The 25,526-nt window shown below is 38.0% G+C and overlaps 1 protein-coding gene across 9 annotated transcripts in view; it reads right to left on the bottom strand.

The window, feature by feature from the left end:
- PDE4D (phosphodiesterase 4D) overlaps positions 1-25,526 on the bottom strand; it is a 1,416,267-nt gene that overhangs the window by 542,506 nt on the left and 848,235 nt on the right. The window contains exon 1 of one of the 9 annotated variants that reach the window (XM_045493974.1): positions 12,935-14,309. The exons of the other annotated variants lie outside the window; for them this stretch is intronic. Within the exon in view, the coding sequence (XP_045349930.1) occupies positions 12,935-12,981 (47 nt within the window). The 5' untranslated portion in view covers positions 12,982-14,309. Of the gene's footprint in view, positions 1-12,934; positions 14,310-25,526 lie in introns of those variants that run through there. 9 annotated transcript variants of the gene reach the window in all.

Consider the following 25,526-nt stretch of genomic DNA (forward strand, 5'->3'; position numbering starts at 1 on the left):
AACAGCCTCTGAGGTACAAACTATTATTACTTCTACTTTACAAATGAGGAAACTGAGGCAGAGAGAGGTAAAATAATGTACCCATGGTCACACGACTAGAAAACTTGGATCCAGGTTTGAATAAAGCACTCTGGATTGAGAGTCAGTGCTCTTAGTCACTAAGTTAGCTGTCTTTCTGTATATGGATATGACCTACTGTAGAGCAATACAAATTATGCTGTAGGAAGTACAAGGGACTCTAGAGTAACAGAAGGGGGATTACACTCTAGTAAAGTTCAGGGAAAGCCAACCAAACCAAATTCTTATGGATTAGAGAGTTTGCTATGGCAAAAGGCAAGAGGGTGGAAGTGCCTTCCAACACGAGGTCCATCACACCACAGGGCACTGTCTTCTGACACCAGGGAGCCCCCATCAAGGGTGTTAGACCAAAGGGTGAAGGGAGACCTGGTGGGGCTATTGACTAGACAGGCTCCAGCTTGTCCAGCCCTTCTTTAAAAGTGCAGCGTTTATGTAAAGTTGCTCCTCAACACCTGTCAGATCTTTATTAAGTATTAGGTCACTGCCAAAGTTTTTACCCGATGGAAGGTTTCTGTGACTTAAAAATACATGTTTATAGCCTCTATGCTAAAGAATGTGTATACCTAGGGGCACCTAGGTCACTCAGTTGGTTAAGCATCTGACTCTTGGTTTCGGCTAAGGTATGATCTCACAGTTCATGGGTTTGAGCTCCACATCGGACTCCATGTTGACAGTGTGGGGCCTGCTTGGGATTCTCTTTCTCCCTCTCACTCTGTCCCTCCCCCATACCCTCTCTCTCTCAAAACAAATAAACATATTTTTAATATATATATATATATATATATATATATATATATATATATATACACATATATATATACACACACACTGTATACATATACATATACATATACATATACATATACATACACATACACATATACATATACATGTACATATACATGTATATGTACATGTATGTATGTATATATGTATATGTACATGTATATGTATATGTGTATACATACATGTATATATATACATATACATATATATACATCCATATATACATATACACACATATATCTCTACTGTGTAATAAGGAGGGGAATAACACCAATACTAATAGAAGCTAGCATTTATATATGGAGTTAGAAAGGCAGAGGCCAGAGGAGGCAAGGCCTTATGCTTGCTGTCTTGTATGCAATGTAGAGCCAATACATTTTCTAGGCAAGAGAAGAGCTACAAAGGATATGATTCTTTTAGAGTGTGATCTGATAACACAAGATGGATGAGAAAGAGAAGAGCCACAGGTGGAGTCTGGTCTCTATCTGACAACTGTATCCCATCTTTTGAAAAAAATAACTAAAATGTAACATAAATGTTATAAATGAAGAGACAGACATATAAATGAAGAAATGGGCCAGCTGCAGAATTAAGTTACACAATTTTTTTTTTCTGGCCAGAAAGATAAAACACAGATCTCTTCAAGAAAAGAAAGATTCCTATAAATAAAAGCAAAAGAACTTGTTATTAGTTTTACAGAAATAATTAGTGTCTTAGAGAAGGAGGTGATTCGTAGCAATAGCATTTGGATTTTGTAAGTAAACACATTTCAGCAGGATGGCTACCTCTGCAAATGCTGTTAGACTCTCCCCAGTATCAGAAAGCAAGATGTGTGGGGATGATTTATACTCAAGATGACAATTTTTATAAAAATTTTACTTATCCAAAGACCTGGACTGTTTCCTGGAAAACAAAAACTAATCTTGAGAGCACTAAATTCCAGGTACACAAATTTGGAAATGTAATTTTGCACTCTAAAGCACCAATCGAGCACCTACTATGTGCCAGGCACTGTGTTAGGAACAGTGAATCTAATGATGAAGGACATGAGTAAGACAATCCAATCCCTAAGGTGAAAATTCATCCTGTATGAAGCAGGAGCTGATTCAAAACAGGAGAGCACAGCAGCTTTCCAAGGGTAGGTGATTCTTGCTGGGTAAGAGAGATGAGGAGGAATGCATTATTCCCCATAATTCAAGGGCAACCCAAGGCGGTACGTCTTGTATATGCGGAAAAGTTCCACGAAGGTGATACACAGAAGAAGTTTTGTCCTCCAAGTGATCTAGAGCTGGTGGGCAGCCCGAGGCTGGAGGGACCTGTAACTGAGCAACTAGATTACTCTAGGCAACCTGGCTACCCTCTCAGAGCCTAGTCTCCTGATCTGGGCGATAACAGTAGTTACCATTAATTGGTTACTTACTGGGTGGCAGGTGCCCTTCCAAGCATGTGACAGGTTTTCTCATTTAATTTTCACAGCAACCCTATGAAGTGAGAACTATTTATTGTCCCTAGTTGACAAGAAGTAAACTGAAGCACAGAGAGGTTAGATAACTTACCAGAGGCTGTACCCTTAGGAAGTAGATAGCACACCTTCAGGCATGGATTTGGGGAGAATCTTTGCCAAATTAGATAATTATATAAAAAGCTTAGTACCTTCCTGGCATTAAAGAACCTTTCAAAGGTGATATTTATTATTATCTTTATTATATGTATAGCCTATGTTTGCTTGTTTCATCTCAAACCATGGTGTGATAATGCTATTTGAATAATGCAAAAAAATTAATATTCCAACTGGGTAATTTTTATTACTCATCCTTTTCACCACACACACTCATTTATTGAGGACAACTTTGCAGAGCACCTACTATAAGTGACACTGTGTCATGTGCTAGGTCTATAAAATAGAACAAAGTAGTCATGGCCACTCATAAATAGAATGCAATATGATTGGCTACTATGAAGTCTCAAAGGCTAGCCTAGTCACAGAAAGTTCCCAAAGGAAAAGATATGCAGTAAAGGCTGAGCAGAACATGGTCATCTTTAACAATGGTGACACCCTGATCTACCTTAGCATTCAACCTGTCTCAAAAATCAAACCTGTGTGGATTACTTTCCAGCAAATGGGATTTTTCAACAAGTATTTTCTTGTTTTAAAACCCGAATGCCAAGGACTCCACGCCCACTTATGACTTGTGAGGTCTCTTCCACTACTCTTGACATGGGTTTCAGTGTGCCCACTCTCCACTGCCAGCTTCCCTTTCTTCTCTAAAACATGAAGCGCTTCTCCATAATTATGTAAATTATTGGTTTTAAATTTACTGAGCAAATACGCATACACAAACAAGCCAACGGCAAGGTTTCTGATACTGAGAACTTCATTCCATGTTGTTTCTTTAGACTGGATGGCAGCTAGCTGAGGGAAGATCCTGAGATCTTTGACCAAGAGAAGAGTGGGGAAGACGTAAAGGACACATAAATGGTATGTGACTAATATTTTCTAAGCTACTGTGAATATCAGCCTTAATGGACGGCAGGTTGACATCTGACCCCTGAATAAGGCTGATGTGTAAAGTGTAGCTGTGTGAAGACAGAGTTATGCCAAATGCCTAAGGCTGAGAGACTAAGGGGGGAGCAAACACTTCAGGAAGGCATCAGGGTTCAGTCTCTGCATAATTTGTTGATCACTGAATTACTGCTCAGCATCCCCTTCAGACAAAGGACAGTTAAGCCCAAACAATACAGAAATGAGTAAGTTAATCAGTTAAGATACAGAATCTTAGGTTTTATAGCATCGTTAGTGATCATTTAGTTCAACCTCCTCACCTTCCAATTTAAAAGGAAAACACGACAACTCCAAGGAAGGGAATAATGAAGCTTCCTTATAAGTGACTGGGACTGTTTCAGACCTTATTTAGATGTTGAGAGCTGCAGCAGAAATCTCACAAAGAAAGCCCATGCAAAGTAATTATGTGCACGGAACAACAAGAATATTAAGGAGGAAGCTCTACTGACCTCAGAGAAAGTGCTGATGATTAGAAAAGATGAAAGGAATTCATAATATCTTCTCAACTCACTATACACTATAGGGTTTATAATTAACAGCCTCAAAAACCTATTCGAGAAGTTGCTTTAATTTGTATCTTACATTTCACATTCTTTCCCCTAGATATCATGGAAACATAAAAGATAATGTAAATTTATAAATATTTAAAAATAAGTTATGCCAGTTCTGGCTAAAGTCGTATTATGTTTTGTCATTTTCAGTAAGTTTCTCAGAGACGTGTGACGCTTGCAAGTCAACTTCAGAAGGGTTTTGAAGAAATCTGTGTAAAAGCAGGTTATATATATATATATATATATATATATATATATATATATATATGGATTTGTGACATCCCAACATAAACCACAGAAAGGTTCCTATTAAAAAGTTAACAAAGCTGAATCATTTTTCTTTCTCTTCCAACTGTGATTTTTATGCATTTGAAGGTAAAATTCAAAGCAAACATCTTAGAGCTTCTATTTGTCACCCATGAGTTATTTCCAGGAAGCTTAGGAAATCTCACATTTCCAAAATTAGGTCATAACACTGGAACTGCAATCTAATTAATATGTTCATACAACAGCCTCCACCGCTACCAAGTAGAAAACGCCAACAACGAAATCAATTCCACATTCTTTGGAATCCCCAAGAACATAATCAACAGGAGAAATTCTAATGACAAAACAGTTTCCCAATTTAGTCATCAAGAACTGCATGCATATTTCTGTCACTTATCTGCCCATTTTCCTGACATAATACTTAGTGACCTTGTACATCCATATCACTGACTTTTTTCAACCTGCTTGATATCATATACTTCCCTCTTCAGCAGCCTTTCCAACTGCCCACAGAAACTGTTCCACAACCTGGCCAACCTCCTTCACTTGCTTCCCCATGGTCCTCCCTCTGAGATACAATCTTGAATTCCATTTCCCAAAGAAAACAGCATGAGACCAAAACTCCCTCAGCTTCTCCTTCCACCTCCCTCAACTCTATGTTATTCGCATCCATCCTCCTTTTTCTCCCTCCTGTCTGGGAGTAAATCATGTCCTTCACTTCCCTGATCCTCTCTCTGAACACTTCCTTTGGGGTGTGCCCTTTGCCCCTTTAAAGTACCCGGTATCCCTCACTAACTACTCTGCCCTCCACTCTCTCTCCTTCCTTCTGTCCTCATCCAAAATTTTGCAAGTAGTGTGCATTTTCTCCTCTTTTATAACCCCTGCAATAGAACTCACTCTGAGATGTTCCCTTAAACCACTCTCCAAAGGGTTACCAGTAACTTCTAATTCTGAAATCTATCAGGTATATTTTTAGTTCCTCATTTCTAGACTTCTTTAAACTATTTGGACCAGCCATTTGTTTCTCCCTTTGAATTCCTGTAACACTTTGTATATACCTATATGTTCCCTACCATTCTGTACGTATTTGTTTCTGTGGCTGTTCTTCTCAATAGTCTCTGAGTATCCTCAAGGCAGGACTGTTATCATATGTACGTGGGTGTCCCCTATGCTTAAATGAATCAGTATGTTCCACGTGTTCTAAGCCAATTGAATAAGAATGACATTTTTTTGGCAGCTAAGATATTGGGGCAGAGAAAGAGAGGGAGATAGAATTCGAAGCAGGCTCCAGGCTCTGAGCTGTCAGCACAGAGCCTGACATGGGGCTCAAAGTCATGAGCTGTGAGATCATGATCTGAGCTGAAGTTGGATGCTTAACCGACTGAGCCACCCACGCACCCCTGGAAAGTGTTAATATTCTTTACCTGTTCCCCCCCAAAAAATAATAATTATATATATATATGGTAATGACGTGTAATTAGAAGATTTTGAAGAAAATAATAATGATGTAACAAAACCCAAAACTTACATGACCTTTTATTGTCAGCAAAGCACTCTCAAAAACATCTCATCTGACGGTCAAAACTGCCCTTCAAGGTTGAGGTGGAGCCTACGTCAAAGCAGGGCAACGGCTGTGCAGTTTGATCACTGCCCAACAGCACAGCAAGCCAAGATCAACTCATGCTTGCTCCACTTGCTGACTAGATGCCCAGAGGAAGGGATGTCTTTTGCTTTGCACAGAGGCTCTATCCATTCATGAAACACCACACTCGGCATTTCTAATTCATCTGCCTGAAGTGGGGCATCTTTCCTAAAATATCTGCCTAGAGAAGCACCTTTCTCTAATCCACAAAAAGGACCCCATAGACCAGAGTGCCACTGGGAACATGATTCACCTCAAATTCCTTGTAAAATTTCTGATTCGGAGAAAACACAAAAAGAGCTGCTAACATGGCTGAAGGACAGATCATACGCTAACAGGACCAGGAAGGGGTTCTCAGGGAAAGGCCGCTGACATTCGCTAGGCATCCCATTTACTTACCCCACTTGCTAACTAACAGTGAAATTGCTTCTTTTCTCTGCTCTTACTGCTAATCTGCTTTCCAGAAGGTCCAGAGACAGAGTGCTAAGGCATCTGCCACAGAACAACATATGGTGATAAAAACACATTGGGTTTTAAATTGAGGCCGGACTGGGGTTTTGAGTGGATCAGCAACCCTAAGTAATAGATATGGGAACTTGAGCAAGTTATTTTCCTGATATGAGCATTACTTTCCTCATCTGCAAACAGGAATTCAAACAAGACCCACCTCTAAAAGTTGCCATTGCCATTAAATGATGTAATTTACGTGAAAACAGGTAGCATGTGCATAGGTGGGTGGTTGGGAAATGGTGTTCAATCAGTGTTCTTCTATGAAGTATGCAGTGGTTATATTTGTTACCTATATTTTAAGAAATTCACTGGAGAGGGTTTAGCATGTCGTGGTTTAGCAGTCTGATAAGTTATCATTACCTACGTGCTATGAGACTTTTTAACAGTCTACTCTTCAACACAAAGCAGGGAAGAATCTGCTGTAGTCACTTCACACAGGTGATGAAGAGCTCAGAGAGCTTGCACAAGGTCATATAAAACATTAACACCAGAATTTAGAGCTGGAAACCTGAGGGATTTTTGTTTTGTTTGTCCCTAGGCAATAACCTAACTATATAAAATCTCTGTTATCGACCCTTGAAACAAATACATATACCACAATTTCATACAATATAATCTCTAGTTGAAAATCTTAAGTATGTTTAAGGCTGGTTTCTCTAACAACTGGAAACACCATCCAAGAGTCCATCAAGTGAGAAACAGCTACAGCAGTTGATTTATGGCTCAGAGACATTTGAATCTATTGTAAAAAAGATGGGAATGATGCTACAGGTAGACAAGGTATTAGTGAGCATTCACGGTTGTGGGGTATGATCAAAGGAGAAGAGGAAGAGGTAAAGTGTGGTTACTATGAAAGGAAGGAAGGAAGGAAGGAAGGAAGGAAGGAAGGAAGGAAGGAAGGAAGGGAGGGAGGAAGGACTGACAGGGTTTCTTTTTTTTTTTTTAATTTTTTTTTTTCAACGTTTGTTTATTTTTGGGACAGAGAGAGACAGAGCATGAACGGGGGAGGGGCAGAGAGAGAGGGAGACACAGAATCGGAAACAGGCTCCAGGCTCTGAGCCATCAGCCCAGAGCCCGACGCGGGGCTCGAACTCACGGACCGCGAGATCATGACCTGGCTGAAGTCGGACGCTTAACCGACTGCGCCACCCAGGCGCCCCAAACGGGGTTTCTAACCTGTAGCAACTTAGAAACTGTTTAAGGTTCCTCCTTACGATTTTCTTCCTCTCAGAATTCTGAACTATTCTCCTTTTCCCTGACTTGCCTATTTTTCTCTGAACCCAGATACCTAAACATTAGTGGAAGGAACTCAGTAATAGCTAAAAGGGATACAGAAACTAGGAGGTTGAGTGGGAAGTGAAGAACTTAATACCTTTTCCAAAATTCATAAGTATTCATTTTCACATGATGGAGAGTATTTTTTCCCCTTCTTTCTTTCTTTTGTAAGGACTGTCTAAAGCCTTTCTGACATGGGCCCCCCACTTGGCCCATCGAGGATGTAACCTGCCAGCATTTGAAAGTGCACAATTTTACTACAGTGGAAAATCTGCCAAGACTAAAAATTACATTTACTTTCTATAAGTTGTGGGCATGCTGATATGACTGATGGCAACTTTATTTCTCTGTCATACCACCCCATAATCGATTTCTACAAAAAATGTGACTTTTTATTTTTATTTTAAAAGTATAAGATACTGCCAACAGACACTAAGGAGAAAACAGCTTGAGCCAATAAAAGAGAGTAAAATAGAAAACCTAGAGAAAAATTATGTGTTTAATAAGATCAACATTTCATCTAAAGGAAAGGCTTTGCTCTATTATTCCTAAACCTGAATTTCTGCCTCAAACCATGGCTGACTGCGATTGAGCCACGGGAATTTGTGAATAAGATAAGATTGTATAATTATGATCTCTACCTAAACTCTACTGGCCATAAGTTGTATTTGGCCCTAACAGGAATTCAGAATCAATCTGAGAGTTTCATATTAGCATTCTAGAATTTATGAATAGTTTTGTCACTCTGGGGAAGAGGTGGTTTTGAAACGAGAGCAGCAATGACCTGAAATCTCATTAGAAGACAGATAAACACTGGCAGAAATTTTAGGTTGACTAAAATTGAGCACAGCTCAATTTTGTCCTTCAACGCATATACAGTCAAACGCAATGTTTCTCCCACTCACTAAAATTCTCATCAGACAAGTGAGATTATATTGGCCAACATCTAAACTCTGGACAATGCAATTCTTGGCGGAGTTTCTATAGTTTCAATACATGAAGGAAAGGAGAACTTAAAAGATGAGATGCTAAAAGGCTAGACAACAAGGATGATCCTTGCATTAAGAATCAGGCCAGCCTGGGGGTGCCTGGGTGGCTCAGTCGGTTAAGCCTCCGACTTTGGCTCTGGTCATGATCTCTTGGTTTATGGGTGCTGACAGCTCAGAGCCTGGAGCCTGCTTTGGATTCTGTGTCTCCCTCTATCTTTGCCCCTCCCCCCCCCCACACTCTGTCTCTCTCTCCTTCAAAAAATAAATAAACATACAAAAAAAAAAAAAAAAGAATCAGGCCAGCCTACCTTTCTCTGATTATTTATTAACTGAATTTTCTGGTGAAATATATATATATGTATGTATATATATATATATATATATATATATATATATATATATATATGAACACATAAACACATATACGCACATATTGTTGATACATTGATTTATATCTTGTTTCATTCCATAAACGACTTGGATCGAAGAAAACAAAATGAGTTAGTATGTGAGTTTAACCCTTGGTTTGTACAAGAACAACCAAAGTGTGACTTGCTAGAGTAAACCTTACTAGGAACCTGGGAAGGTAAGACCAATGAAAGGATGTGGGGGCCCAGAAAAAAGGGAAAGAAGGCTCACTGGTGATTCAACTTACCATAATCAACCTATTCTGCCTATTGATTGGAGTCACCTCTCAGCAACACAAAGAAAGTTTGATAAAAGCTTTTAAAATCTTAAGCACCAAATAAGTAAAATAGTTAATCACCATCCACAGTCACTAATCCCAAATCTCCCTCAGGTTTCCTCAAAGAAGCACCTGAGAGCAGCACTGTGCAGCGTCCTGTGGCAGGGCCATTTGGCTTCTGTTTCCCAATCTCTTCTCTCAGAGTCATCTGAGTCCATCATGAAAAGGAGGCAAAGATATTTAATACCCTCCTAAATCTTGTAAGTATACGTTTCAGTTGCATTTGACATAGCCCTGGTGTTTCTGCCATAAAATTACAGCATTTTTATAAATCAGATCACACAAAGTTGTTATACTTTAACGTAAGGCAAAAATCTATAGACATATGCTAGGAACACTACGTTATGTCATTCTTGTTGGATGCCTGCATACACTTCTATGGCATGATGCTTCTGAAGAGTCCTCTTAATTGCTACTAAATGCAGTTTAAATTCCTAGAAAGCTGACGTGCATTTCCCTTCTTCCAACCATGCAAGAAGACCCACTCCTGTCTTGCCCGACTATCACTAGAGTCTCACAACTCACCAGAATACAAAATAAGAAGTGCCCCATAGTACTTATTTACCCAGTGAGGCAAACCCTAATCTTTGTTTGGCTTGGAAGTAAAAAGGTCAACAAGTGTAATGGAAAGAAGCCTTCGCAATAAAATTCTCCAGCAAATATTTCTAATGGAGCTTTAAACAAGAAAAGCACATTCTTCGTGCCACTCTCTTAGCACTTAAGGATTAGTGTTCTCTTAAGACAAGTAATAAGACCACTTATTAACTTTAACTTGTAACCAATAAACAATGAATTTGTAATACTATTGCTCAATTCTCAACACACTATCCGTAGGGCAGGAGGATGACAGTCCAAGTATGAGCACTATACATGGGCTTCTATTTGAATCCAAGGATTCTGATGAATTTTTGAAGACCTCTCTAGATCTCAATTTTCCCTCCTTCTTGCTCCTCAAAAAGCAGAAGAGAAAAAGAGCACACACCTCTTTGTCCTGCCTATCCAAAGGGTTGAGAGCCTTTAGAGAGATGAGCCAGAGATGAAACCAAAGCACATATCTCCTTTAAAATGTTTATTAGTCCCTGGCATTGATCTGTTGCCAACTTCTGATCTGCTCCTTTGTGGAAAAAAAAAAAAAAGAAAGAAAAGAAAAGAGAAGAAGAAAAAAAGAAGAGACCTACATGTGAAAAGGAGGAAAGAGAGACTTTGGAGAGGAAAACGGAGAACAACCTGGCAAATCCTATCTTCTTAGCACAGTAATTCATGAGCACGGAATCTAATCCAATAGGGACTCTTACAGCAGGACAAAGGAAAGGAAGGTTTTCTGTCAACAAACACCTAGAATCTCTTACTGCAGTACTGAAAGGTGAGGTTATAAATAAAAGGAAAACAATTGGGCAAGTTGAGAAACAAACACGACACTAATTGGGTCACCTAGAAAAAAAAAAAAAAAAACACCACCTTCTTCCTTTGAGGTCAACGTCTTATTAATGTATCTTCTAGAGGGCCCAGGCAAGAATGGACATACAGAACACTCACACTCCACATTGGCTCAGTTTGCCACAACAACAACAACAACGACGACGACGACAAGAGATTGGCACATGATGCATTGAAGTGTACGAAGGGCTACCTAGCTTCAGGCACAAAGGAAAACCACCAGGACTCTAACTTCTTTTTACAGCTTTCAAACATATATATTACAGATCTAGAGGAGCATGAATAAGCACATTTGCATTCTTTGAAAAACTATACAGTTGAATAGCTCATTTCTTTCTTGTTAAAAAGTAGAGGCGAGGTAAATGTAACAAAGTAAGAGGTGGTTATAATGAACATTAGGTGTTCAAAGAGCACCTGCTCCCTACCTATTGCAACATAAACAAATGGGTCCAAACATCAGAGCTTAGGCAGAACAAAAACTGTTGCTTTATAGCAAGGTGCACTTTTTTTGGAAATGAGAACAAGAATTTTTCCCCTAAACAAGTTGCAGGACCTACAAAATTAACCTTGAAGAAAGGCAAAGGAATAGAAGAGAAAAAATAAATATTTGACAAATGCCTACTACGTGCCAGACACTGTTTCCAAGACCTTTGTATCCTTAAGGTTAAAGACTATTTATGTGAATGATTCTGCAAGAATGACAAGGACCTTATTGCTGAGGCCAGAACCTCACCATCAGGATCAGTAAGGCCATGGGTCCAAAGCTCACCCTGAGTTGGGAGCTCGGGTGATGCATTTGGAAGGGGGCCATTAAGGTTTGCAGGCATGTCACCCAGACTCCCTCCCCAACACATTAGAGACCGAGGACGGCGCCTCTGGAAAGCAGAGAAGGAAGATACGCCACAGCGTCAGTTCTGGATGTATCTGGTACTGATAGAAAATAAGTACCTTCCCAGAGTGACAGAGGATGTCACCCACCCTTCTCTACAAGTGACTTTCAGCTAACAAGTTCAAACGTCTATAATAAACCAGCAGATGATGTTGGCAGAGCCCTAAGATACCTGGAAGCTTTCATTTGAGACGCTGTCATAAAAGCAGCTGGAAAAGCCCTTAGAAATCTCTATTTTGGTATTTTTTTATGTATCTTGAGACCGGCCAAAAAATTTACCTGGAAAATATACGTTCGAAATAAGATACATTGCAGTTTCCAAAACAAACCATGTCAGTAGACACAAAAACCTTAAAATGTGCCCTCCAGCACTGACAAAGTTTTTGCTATGAGATTTAAATCCAATGAACCCAAAAGGTGTGGTAAAATCATGCAATTTTAAAATAATGAGCTCTGCCCTTACAATACCCTCAGCAATTATTTCCTATACACATTTAGTCATAAACAGTAATAAGAAATGGTACATGATGTCACATGTCCTGGGACCTTAAATGCATTGCATTGAACCTTAATACACAACAAAATATCAATGTACTAAGCAAATTCTTTAAAAGTCTGAACACTTCATGACTCATGTGTTAGAATTCTATTAAATTGGTTCATTCCTGTAGAAATATTTCTAAATAGTTAAAATATTCTTTAAATGTGAGGTACCAACACTCTTAGTATTATTTTAAAACTGAGGCCACATTCTAAGTTGTCTCTTAACCTCCTTTTGGAAATTCAAAAAGAACTAAGGCCAAACAAGTTGACTTTCAGTGTCAGAAATACATGTGTGTCCATCCCCAGGGAATTTTCAAATCAAAGAAAACAAAAGAAAAAAAAAAACCTCCATTTTTCTTTAATTTATTTGTTACATATCTTCCATTCTCAAAACTACTGTTTTTTTGTTTTTTGTTTTTTTCTCTATGAAATGTTAGCAATTGTAAACGTCCTCTTATTTGGGGATATTTTTATATTAATAAGTAATTTGTTATTGCATAATCATGACTTTCTCAGACAACATTTGGTTTTAAACATGTTTTACTTTTCCTCCTCACTTGATACCAATATTCTTCTTCAAGAAAAATCCACCTCTGGCACCTGTCATGGAATTTCATAATCCTGAGTTTTATGAACTGAAGGGGGTATTGATTACTTACCATATCCAGGAATGCCTTCTAAAGGGGAAATTATTCACATGCATCATGTTTGCAGATCTTCTGTCATTAATATTTTCCTTGTCTCATCTGTTTGTTACATGAAGTGATTTTCATAGATGAATTCCAACTCTCCAGTTTGAGCAGCTATCATGGGCAATTATTGCAACAAGTATTGAATTCCAAAAAAATCCCCCCCAGAAACAAATGGCAACAACAAAAGCCCTTCCAGGATTTGGAAAAAAGAAATATCACAGAGCACTGCAGGTATGGGTCCATCCATTTACGTTCCACTTGGTAGTTGACCCACTATAATAACCAGTTCAATCGCTAATCCTAAATGGTGGCAGATATTGTCCTGGTAAAATCCAACTGCCTAGAGTGTAAATTAATGCATCCTCTCGGGAAGGACTCTGGAATGTGGGAAAAAAGGAGTCAAAAGACAGTTTCTTGTTATCCTTGTTAAAGAAGTGTGAGAAGGGAAATGGAAAACTTCAGGTTGCTTTGCCATGCTGTCCTTTAGAAATGAATATTGCTTTTTCTTCTTTCTTAGGCACATATTCATGTGTGGTCACTTTAACGCAGAGATGCCTTCTGAGACACGTCGGACAAAGACGTGGGCAGAGGGGCTAGAAACCATGTATCATCAAAGCCAACTTCTTTCCCAAATCTCACAATTGCTGGTTTTCAACGGTAAAAGTAGGAAGGCAAGGAGCAATTTCTGCTTTGCAAGACAGGATTACCATTAGCTACCATCATGACTTCAGAAGGTGCTGTCATGAGGAAATTCATTGCTGCCGCCTAACCCCATAATAAGGCTGTCTGCTCTCTTTAAGTAAAATGACTAAGCTATTGATCCTTTCACTGCAGAAACCCCTTTAATTTGTTATCAAAACCATGTGCGGGCTTTTCCTATGTTGATTTGGAAAGAAAATGAATTTCACGGCTGCAAGTCAGACGTTGTCTAAGAATTTCTTCCCCCGCTGTTTTTCTCTTCTCTTCTCTCTCTCTCTCTCTGTCTCTCTCTCTCGTTTTTATCCCAAATTCAATTCCCCAATAGGTGTCATTTACTCTGATGCGCTGACATCTTCTGAAAGATTCTCATGCCCAAGCTATACAGACCTTGCATGCTTTTAAACACAAAGGCAACAGGCTCCTGCTGGGGTCTCCCAGCTCCGGATATCCAGCAGAACCTTTGGAATCTTCGCAGTCGCCTTGTCTGCCCTGGGCTGTGCCGCCCGGCTGTGAGCAGCTCAGGACACTTGCAGGCTCCGTGGTACTGTACATTAACTCTGCAGCAGCCCGCTCGGCTGCAGAGAAGCTGCCTGACAAGGGATGTGCTGGCGTCAAGGGGGCCCTCTAGGTGGGTTCCCAGACACTGCAGCACGCCCTGCTCGCCTCCAAGGAAGAGGGAGCCAAAGGGGTTAAAGGAACAGTTCGCCCTAAAGAGCACATTTCTTTCAGTAAGTGATTATCAGGCAAGACAAGCTCGGCGCTAAGAAATCTGTAAATTACCTCCCAGGGAAATGACACCTTGAACAAACATACTACGAAGGGAGGGTTTTTGTTTGCCTGTTTTCATTTTTCCCTTCTTACCCAGTGAAAAGAATGGGAATAAAAGAAGTCCAGGGAGAATTTGCAAATGACGGGGTTTGGTCACTTGATCTTCTTTAAAAAAAAAATAATAAAAATATATATACACATATATACATATATATATATGTATGTGTATATGTATACACACACACACACACACACACACACACATATATATATATATATTGGGCTAGGAGTGTCTTGCCAACTTTACTGATTTGTAACCATTTAGCTACAGATGACCGGGGGTAATTTTTGGACAGGAAATCCTGTGGAAGCCAGTTCTGCAGAAGTCGGTTATAAGCAATTGCGCATGTCATAAAGCTCCTTGTTTGATTAGGGGGTGTGTGGATTTGAGGAGTGCTGAGATAAAGCATTGCAATGCCTCCAGTTAATATTTCCTCAAGCTTACCCTTTGTTGCAAAAATTCTTCAACAATCCCCTGAAAGCACCCCATCACTGTTGATGCCATTTTGGAACAAGAATAAAATAGTAAACTCTTGTAATAGTAGGTTGGCACTTAAATGGTGTTTGTTGAAGATCAGTGAAAGAATGGACCTTACAAGGAGCAGTGTACTCAATATAAATGTATCAGTTTTATCTTAGGCATTTTATAAAGCTGTTATATAATTGCTTAATATTAAATGGAATATTGGCAACATTTAATACATCATGCCATTAGCTTCAGTTAGGATTTCCCTAGTGAGGCCCTGTCATCACAGAAAATATTACCCAGAGTTGAGGGAAGCAGGGAGATATTTCCCACAAATTCAAAACCAGGTATAAATTTAGTCTTGAAAACTGCCATGTTTTTGTGGAGCTCTAATTTTGATCAAATGATGATCCTAATGGAAGTATTCCTGGGATGAGGAAGAACTGAGTGGTTCCTTTAAAAGCAATTTGAACTTATAGGTTCAGATGGCACCACAGCTTGAAAGAAACTTGAGAATATATTTGGGGATTTCTTGTACCTATGCAGTGTCTTCATGACCTCCTTTTTCTAAAAGGAATAAATCTCTTCCATTAGGTCATTTGTGATCTGAACCAGAAAACTTGCATCTGAACTGTTTTTTGTTTGTTTTTTAATTTTTATTTTTATTTATTTATTTATTTTTTTGAGACAGAGAGAGACAGAGCATGAGCAGGGGAGGGGCAGAGAGAGGGAGAGACACAGAATCTGAAGCGGGCTTCAGGGTCTGAGCTGTCAGCACAGAGCCCGACACCGGGCTCAGACTCACGGAGCGTGAGATCATGGCCTGAGCTGAAGTCGGACGCTCAACCGACTGAGCCACCCAGGCGCCCCTTGTTTTTTTTTTTTTTTTTAATGTTTATTCATTTATTTTGAGAGAGAGCATGTGTGGGGGTGGGGAGGGGAGAGCAAAAAAGAGAGAGGAAGAGAGAGAATTCCAAGCAGGCCCTGCACTGTCAGGGCAGAGCCCAACACAGGGCTCTATCTCAGGAACCATGAGATCATGACCTGAGGTGAAATCAAGAGTCCAACACGTAACCAACTGAGCTACCAGGTTCCCCCATCTAAAGTGTTTTTGATAAGCTTTGAATGCTGTGAATCAAGTGTCACAGAGTAATTCAAAATTTGATATTATATGAGATATTTAAATATTACTATTTCAGAACAAGGAAAATTTATGATGCCCTCCCTGCCCCTGCCTTGGGGCCCTGTACTACAGACTTCACCACATTATTTCATTTAATCCTCACAACCCTATTAGGTAAGGACTATTATTAGCCCCATTCCACAGATGAGGAAATTGAGGCACTGTGATATTAAGTAGTATGCCTAAGGTCAAACATCTAGGAAGAGTCACAATTTGAACCAAGAAAGTTGGGCTCCAGAGCCTGCATGAATTACCACTATATTAGGGCCTCTATAATAATAATAATACCACTGCATTACTGTTAATGCTTCCAAATTTTTTTTGTAGGTATTATTTTAGCCTCACAGAATCATGCGGAGGAGAGTACGGTATTTTTTATGAACAATTTTGGAGATGAGTCTCCAAAAGGATAGTGTCTCTTCATCATCACATATCATGTTAGCAGTAGATCTGGAAGGGAATTCAGATAGACAGGTCAGTGTTTTGTTTTGTTTTGTTTGATGATGATGATGATGATGGTGATATGATGATGAACATTAATTTCAAACTAATACTTAATCCTCACTCTATGTAAAAGTAGGTCTCTGTGGAAAGGGGTCAGTACAAGTACGTAAAAAATCATGCAGAAATTGATTTTTCCTTATAATAGATAACATCTATTTGAAATTTCTTTATTTTTTTTTAGTTCATCCTACTGTACTCTGTTCATATGCCAGAGGAATGCCCATGAGCCACAGGATATCCCAAATATCCCTGAATCTTTCTCAATTACCACACAGTTAAACATTCTCTACTTGTTAGTTATGTTTCCGTTTGTGGGCAATGGTATATGCAAAGAACTTTAGAAATAAAAAACACTCATACGATTTACCCATCAGATTACTACAGGACATGGAAACAAAATATATGTAAACCAAGAGGAGACGTCAACTGAATGTTTTTCAAGTGGACTTTTCTGGGCTTTTTATTTCTATTTTTACAAACACAATTCTCTAGAATAAGGTATAGCAAATTAGAATGAAAAGGCACACAGCTGAGAAGCTATGATAAATAGTAGAAAAGCCAAATTTCTGCTTGAGGGATAACAAAGAAAAAATGTAATTTATTTCACAGTTCAGAGAACTAAGACTATACATTAATAAACAACCCTAAATTGAGAATTTTGAAAACTCAAGGTAATATATATGGCAAAATGGACTTGCTTAGAGGATAGCAATAGCTTATTTCCAGCATTTTTTATTCTATGTATATTAGAAACAGGGTCTTCATAGCTAGAACTACTATTTTACAAACAAATACTTCACAAGATGCACTATTTTACAAATGTGTAGCTTTCAAGAAACAACATATGGGCAGAACTAATAGGTTTGTAATTTAAAAACAGATTTTCACCAATGAATAACACTGATAGACTAGAGGAATCAAAATCTGTTTTTTTCCCTACTAAAACATAGCCTTCCTTTCATAGAACTTCTAAGAAATACGAGGACATACATAGAAGACGACTTTTATGGCTGATCCCAGTCACCTAAAAGAGTTCAGGGCATCATAGATTGGCACAAACTTGGTTAGATCCTTACAGCATTGGTGCAGGCTTAGCTTTACTGGCACAAAGGCTGGTTTCTCTCTCTCTCTCTCTCTCTCTCTCTCTTTCTCTCTCTGTCTCCCTCTCTCTCTCGCTCTCTCTTTTAATCTTAATCCCACAGCAAACACAAGAGTAATCAGTCTTTCAGGGAATGACTCACATTAACCATCCTCATATGAGGCTGATGTAAGAACAAATAAAAAAATGTCAATTTATTGATGAAGTGTAAACTACAAACTCAGTATAAACCACAATACTCTAATCAGCATTTTCATGAAAGATTGTTTACTGCACTCAGAATCAGAGAAGTATTTACTAGTTAGAGTCCCCATTCTCTTTTCCAATAATTACAGTCCTCTCCTACCCTGGCTAGGGTATTATGCTTGCAAGGGTGATGGTTTTTGAACTAAATTCCTGGGAGCCCTGTGGTTTTGCAAATTCATGGCAAAACTGGGCATAGGGGAGGCCAGGTTTCAACCAGAGCCCCTTTGCTTCTATCTGTTTTGTTTCAAGGTTTGGTTTGTTAAAGGGAATCTGGTCCTTAAAAAACATTTACAAAAACATAATGGGGTAAGGACACAAAATCAACACTTTCTAAGAAAATTCTTATCTTTCTATTGCCAGTTTCAAGACTCCATTCTCTTGAGACCCCTTCAAATGATAGGCTTCCCTGACAATGAGTATAATACAAAATATTAAGTTTGACCTTTATGCTAATACAAGCTTAGCACAATACAGACACACCCTAGTTTCTGAACTTGGGTGTTTCTTAAACTCTCCAGTCACTTATCTAATAGGGAGGGTGTAATGACTTACCTCACTGATTTCCCTGAGTTTCATTTTCAGAATGTAACTGTATTTTCAGTTGCTAAAGTATATCTATCTGTCACCATCACACTCTGCTATAACTGTTGGCTAATATCAATGACCACCTATTAATTAACCTAGTTGAAATAAAACAACTCTAGATTTATATATGAAATGTCAAGGATCCAAAAGGTGATTTCCTATTAATCTTTTATGAATACTAATTATTAGTTCAGATATTTCAGGAAAGTGTCCCATCTATTCAGAAGTCTGCATAACTTTTGTCTCTTAGTTGTCAAATGAAAAACAAAATGATCCCTTCATTCTACATACGGATTTTGTATAAAAATATGTACATATGTAAATACCTCTATAAACTCTTTTCAAGCACATTCTCTATATTTGTAGTATAAATATATTATATCTTAGGAAATAGAAGCTACAGTCATTGGATATCTTGGGGGATATGACTTTTTCACCTAACATCAGAAAAATAATATATTTTTAAATTGTCCAATAAAAATGAATTTATGTGTACTTCTTAAATGTATATATATATATATATATATATATATATATATATATATATATATACACACACACACAAACAGGTGAGAGTGGCATTCCAATACATAGAATGACATGCACGATTATTGCATATTCTCCACCTCTACCTCCCAGTAGAGAAAACATTCAAGACCAAATTCTGTCTCCCACCCTTACAGAAAACCAATCCCTCTGGAAAGAAACAGCATCTTCCTCTGTGTATTTATAACACCAAAAGCATAGCTGGCACTCAGTAAATGTTAACTAATGACCATGTTGATAGTGATGACTTCCCACTTCTGGCAAGTTGTAGCAAAGTCTGAAGGCATTTATAACTTCAGCACATTTATAACTGGAATAAGAGGAGCTCTTCATGAAGCTATGGTTTTGATTGCTAAGTCAGGGAACTGTGGCATGTTTTAGCAAGTTGCTGGCACATCCGATTTCTACGTATTCTACAACCAAAGATATAGCCACTCATTGAAAAGTGGGGAAAAAAAATCATGAAACACCTATTTTGATCACCCAAATGCAACAGTTGCTTTGGTAGAAATATTCATGACTTAACTAACACAAATCATTTTGAATCACATAGCCATCATCTTCTCATCTTAAATGATAAACAAATATATTTATAGGGAAAAAATTCTCATATCATCAAACACAACACATTTCATAATTGGAGAATTTAGAATGCTTCCTAAATTCCACTCAATATTTTTGGAAGTAGAAGAATTAGGATACCTAATGCTAGAATACAAAGAAAGCACTTAATATTTGTTATTCAAAAATCAAATGTGAAAAAAAACCACAGCAACTTTGAAAAGAAAAGTTGAATTTGCATTCTGTCTTCAGGTCCCAAAACAAGAGCCCTTAATTTCAGGTTTTGCTTTTTACTTTTTGTGTAATTTTGAACAACTCACAAAACCTCTGTGAGACTCAATTTCCTTATCTGTAACATAGAAATAATAGCAAATTCATAGGCTATTGTAATTTTTAACTTACTCAGGTAAATTACAGAAAAATGCTTTGTAATGAGAAGAGAGCTTTTTAAATGCTGTTCACATCTACTTTAAATTCAATCATTAGAAAATGTAATAAAATATGGACGCTTTACTGGGTCTGCAACTTACTTAAATTGAAATGGAAAAAAATAGAAAGAAAACAATGAGATCATATTGGAAGTGACTTATGAAATGGAATTATATTTTATTTCTACCTTTAACTTTTCTAAAGTCTTTATATCATATTTGTTTCAAAATTCAAAGGAGAGCTTTAACAAATACCCATGTTTAAGATATATTATAGATTCCAAAGAATGACTTGGAAAAATATCTGAAATATTAGGTAAAAAAAAAAACAAAAAATAAAAACCAAACTCAGGTTTTCAGAATAATATCTTTAATATGAATTATTTGATACAGTTAAAATAATTTTAAATATACAGGTATAAATAAATATATATTTATGCCAATGTAGAAGAAAAGAACCAGAAGGATATATACCAAACTACTGGCAAACTAATTACCTCTGAGATAGGGAAGTCAGAGTGAGCCTCATTAAAAACTAATTTTACTTTTTACTTTACATGTTTTTAAATTAATTAATCTTCTCAATGAGAATACGTCCATGTAATATTTGCATAATGAAAACACCAACGAAGAGAAAAAAAAATGTTTAGTATTAATTAAGGAAGAATACTCATTTGTAGCTGATATATATGTATTGGAATATAAAACCCAAGTTTCTAATATTTGTCAGACAGAATCTCTGATAGACTTGAGAATCCAACTTCAAAACTCGGAGCTAAACAGTCAAATTCAAAATTTATATTCAAGAATTCAAATATACCACCAGTATTATTAGGTGAATCAATGCTAAGTGTTAAAAACAGAAATAAATAACTGATTCATTCTTTTCCCATATTGAAGGGAACACTGCAGCTGGGGCCAGAAGCAGTACTCGTTCAGAGTTAGAACTATCAACACTAAAGCCATGTCTACCTGCACAACGAAACTTATGATTATACGTCTTGATAATAGTTCATGTTTATTTTACTCCAGCTCAAATATGTGAGTATGTTCAAACACTAACTTCGTAATTTTGATCCACCTTTGCGTCTGCTGGCATATTTATTTTAGAAAACTTTAGGTAGTGGGGCACCTGGGTGGCTCAGTGGTTTAAGCGTCTGACTTCAGCTCAGGTCGTGATCTCACAGTTCCTGGGATGGAGCCCCACATCGGGCTCTGTGCTGACAGCTCAGAGCCTGGAGCCTGCTTCAGATTCTGTCTCCCTTCCTCTCTGCCTCTCCCCTACTCAGGCTCTGTCTCTCTCTCCAAAATAAATAAACATTAAAAATATATTTTTTTTTGTGTGTGTGTGTATCTATCTATCTATCTCCTCAACCTAATTTATTGTTCTTTAATACTCTAGCAATGAATCACCATCAATCCCGGGTTTTAGTAATTTTTAGTTGTATTTTTGGAGGGTATATTTTCATAGTCATTTTAAAATTTTTTTTTTCAACGTTTATTTATTTTTGGGACAGAGAGAGACAGAGCATGAACGGGGGAGGGGCAGAGAGAGAGGGAGACACAGAATCGGAAACAGGCTCCAGGCTCTGAGCCATCAGCCCAGAGCCCGACGCGGGGCTCGAACTCACGGACCGCGAGATCGTGACCTGGCTGAAGTCGGACGCTTAACCGACTGCGCCACCCAGGCACCCCCATAGTCATTTTAATAGGAAGTTAGAGGCTACATCAAAGTGTGCAGGCCAGATGCAATTTAAAAGGAAGACCTCAACTGATGCTCCCAATATACATACACATGTACACTTACACGACACTTAAAAGAATAAATAAAAATAAAAGCAACTGTAACTGTGATATTTACAAAATAACTGTAGTTATTATATATATATGTATATATATATATATATATACACACACACACGTATATATATACACACACACACACACATATTATTTCAACATCTTGTATTCATCCATCTATATGGAGACATTAATATTTCATTCTGTATTCCAGTTATCATTAAAATAGATGGCTAAAGATTATCATTAAAATGTAAACTCCACAGGGGGCCTGGGATTATTTTTTTCTTTCTTTTTGTGGTCTGTTTTGTCCTTGCTATATCCCCAGTGTCTCAAATAGTGTCTGGTATACAATAAGTGCTCAGTGAAATACTGGTTGACTCAACGATCATCACAAATAAATCAATCAATACACCAAACATGGTTATTTACATCTGCCTACATCTCCTTCTAAAAAGCCTGCCTCCTGTACATCTTACCCTTATAAAACCAGATTGGAATACGCGTGAAAACTTGACCCACTGCCACCTGTTGCATTCATGGGGTAGCAAATATTAATATTCTATCTTTGGCATGTGAGTTGCCATAAGAAAAACAAAGACTCTAATCAGTTCCAGATGGGCTTGAACCAAAATATCATGGGGACTTGGGGGCTGAAGTTGCCATTCTGGGTCAAGTGCAAACTGATGACAAAGGAAATTGTGGCAACTACAGAGAAAACTGTCAAAGAGCAGAAACAAATAGACAAATAGGAACGGAAGACAATAAGACCACAAAAAGAGTAGCTGCCTCTGTTCTCCAGTTTTACATATCCATCAAGGCCCAGTCACATGATGCTCCTGTGGATTTCAGTGTCTTAACAGTAACTATTCCTTCCTTTTTTACAGAGGCTAGTCTGAGTTCGTTTCTTTTCCTTGCAGTCAAAATCTGAACTAGACCATTCACCACACAAGAGATGTTATTTTTCTGTTCATAAGTCCTTTCCTTCCCTCCAAAAATAAAGCAGTTTAAAATTAATACTCTATTGTAATATTGAATAGCCACAGTGAATTACCTTGACATTGAAATAACGGTTACTCGATCAAGAGGCTTAAATTAAAACGCACGCAGAGGAACTAACAATTACTGTATCTTCATCTGTATCCACATCCAGAGCTTCAGGAGAAAGCATTCTTTTTCTATGACTGACATCTAGTACAGTCCCAGTCAAAATATTAGCTTCTTTTTCTCAAACCCCTTTCACCATTTTCTTCACAGAATTTTAGTTTCAGATAAGGAGGCCAAAGACAGAGAGAAAGAGAGAGATTAAGAACAGGAAAAAGTACTGTGATTTTCATTAGCTCTATGGAATAGGAAAATTTAGTACTTGAAAGGCATAATTCCTTTTTAAGAGGAAAAAAGCATATATATATATATATATATATATATATATATATATATATATATTTTTTTTTTTTTAACAAAATCATTTACAAGTTTTAAAATATTAAAATGTATGAAAACCAGAAGTCAATATCTTGGAACAATAGTTGTGAAGTCATTTTGATATAACTAAGTAAAACGTTCTGTGTGTTTGAGTGCAAAATAAATTCAAGGGCAGTTATTAAATACTAGCTGCCCATTTTAGATAGATACGCTCTCCCTCACTTAGCATTTTATACTCTCCTCTCTGTGTTTTTAATTCTGACTTGGGGATGAATTCATAACACTCAGTACTTGAAACTATCAACTAGCTTACCTTTCTCTATAATTGCCATATTGCACACCTAAAGACATTACCAAAGACTATACAAATCACTTAATAGATAAAAATGGGCGAAACATAACACAGATCCCAAAGTGAATGAGACAGAAAGCTATTAATATGAAATCCAATCGCCCAGCTATATATCTTCTACTTTTCTCTACAGAAATCATGTAATGAGTAGGAAAGAATTCAAGGTGCAATAGAACATGATTTCATCTGCTGTTCTTAGTTACAAAATATAGAAAAGGGATGAAGATCTAAATGAACTTTAAAATTTTCCACAAAATTAAGTAGCAAAACTGATCAAATACTAAACTTATTGTCAAGATTTCTCTTCTTTCCTCCTTGACTCTTCCCCTTCAGATTGGTGACAGAACAGGGGGCGGAGCAAAAGTCAAAAGCAGAAAGTGGACAGATGAGCATCTGGTGCTATGTTGTCAGGACTCAAAGAAAGCTTCTTCTTTTTTTTTTTTTTTTTTTTTTTTCAATTCCTGCTTCATTTTTTTAAGTATATATGTTTTTAAAAGTTTATTTATTTATTTTTAGAAAGAACATGAGCAGGGGAGAGGGAGGGAGAGGGAGGGAGAAGGAGGGAGAGGGAGGGAGAGGGAGGGAGAGGGAGGGAGAGGGAGGGAGAGGGAGGGAGGGAGAGGGAGGGAGAGAGAGAGAGAAAATCCCAACCAGGCTCTGTAGGGTTAGTGCACAGCCCAATGTGGGACTTGAACTCATGAAACTGTGAGGTCATGACCTGAGCGGAAATCAAGAGTTGAATGCTTAAATGACTGAGCCACCCAGGCACCCTGAAATTCCTACCTCATTTTTAAAAGGATGAAAGTTATACAAGAAACAGGAAAAAAGTTAATGAACTTTTTCACTTTTCTCCCTCTACCCAGTGATTACCCACTGATTACAGGTACAGACCATTAGGGATGTGTGTCGGGACTGAATATTTTTGTCCCAGAAGGAGAAGGACCAAGGGACTGTTGCAGCCCTGAATCCCTGGTGGCCTCTCCTCATAGACTGTGGCTATAATGAGCACATGCCAGTCCTAAACTCCCAGTTCAAAGGAGTCTGAAGGGAGACAAGGTTGAAGAAGGACAAGGAAAGTGACAGATGTCTGAGCGGGACAGGAGGGACAGGACACTATACTAACTTTCCCACTGCCCTTACTTCCCAAATGTCTTACTGCTACCAACACCTCTCCTGCAGATCTACCATTAGAGCTTTCTACTGGAGTACAGGTGTTTTAAGGATCAGAACATTTACTGGATGGTGTAAATAACTTTCTTTGATTTTTTTCTCAAATATTAGAGGATAAATATGCAAGTAGAGATACAAAAGTATTGTGGTGTTGTCAGGATATTTAAAAAATACATCTAAAACAGCATCAATATTCTAACAAAGTCACTGAAGATAAGGACATGTGATATGTATTAAACACATTTTATGTTAGTTTCTTACTACCCTTTTAAGTTTTATTTATGGAGAAAGTCTTAGGACTTTTCTGGGCACTCTTAGGCAAGAGAGAGCTTTATATCACTTTTTAAACCATCAACCCAGATTCTATTCAGAAATTAGAATGGCCATTCCAAACCGTAATCCAAAAATCTAAAGGTGATTCAACTCAGATTTTCTTTCCGCTTATAGCTACTGGCAATAAGGTGAGTGGGTGGGGCAGGAAAGGGCTTATCCGCCCCTTTCCTATCTATCCTAACTTGCCAGCTGTTGATAGTGAATACTCTGGGGTCAAAAGAGCAAAGGGAGAGACACTGAAAGGAAGGAGAAGGTTTTTCTCCTTGAATTGGCATTGTTATAAGATGGCATCTTGCACCAGGGGCCTGGCAGATGTCGAGAGCTGCCTCCTTGT

Source organism: Leopardus geoffroyi, chromosome A1 (assembly GCF_018350155.1).
Source record: "Leopardus geoffroyi isolate Oge1 chromosome A1, O.geoffroyi_Oge1_pat1.0, whole genome shotgun sequence".
NCBI classification, from domain to species: Eukaryota; Metazoa; Chordata; class Mammalia; order Carnivora; family Felidae; genus Leopardus; species Leopardus geoffroyi.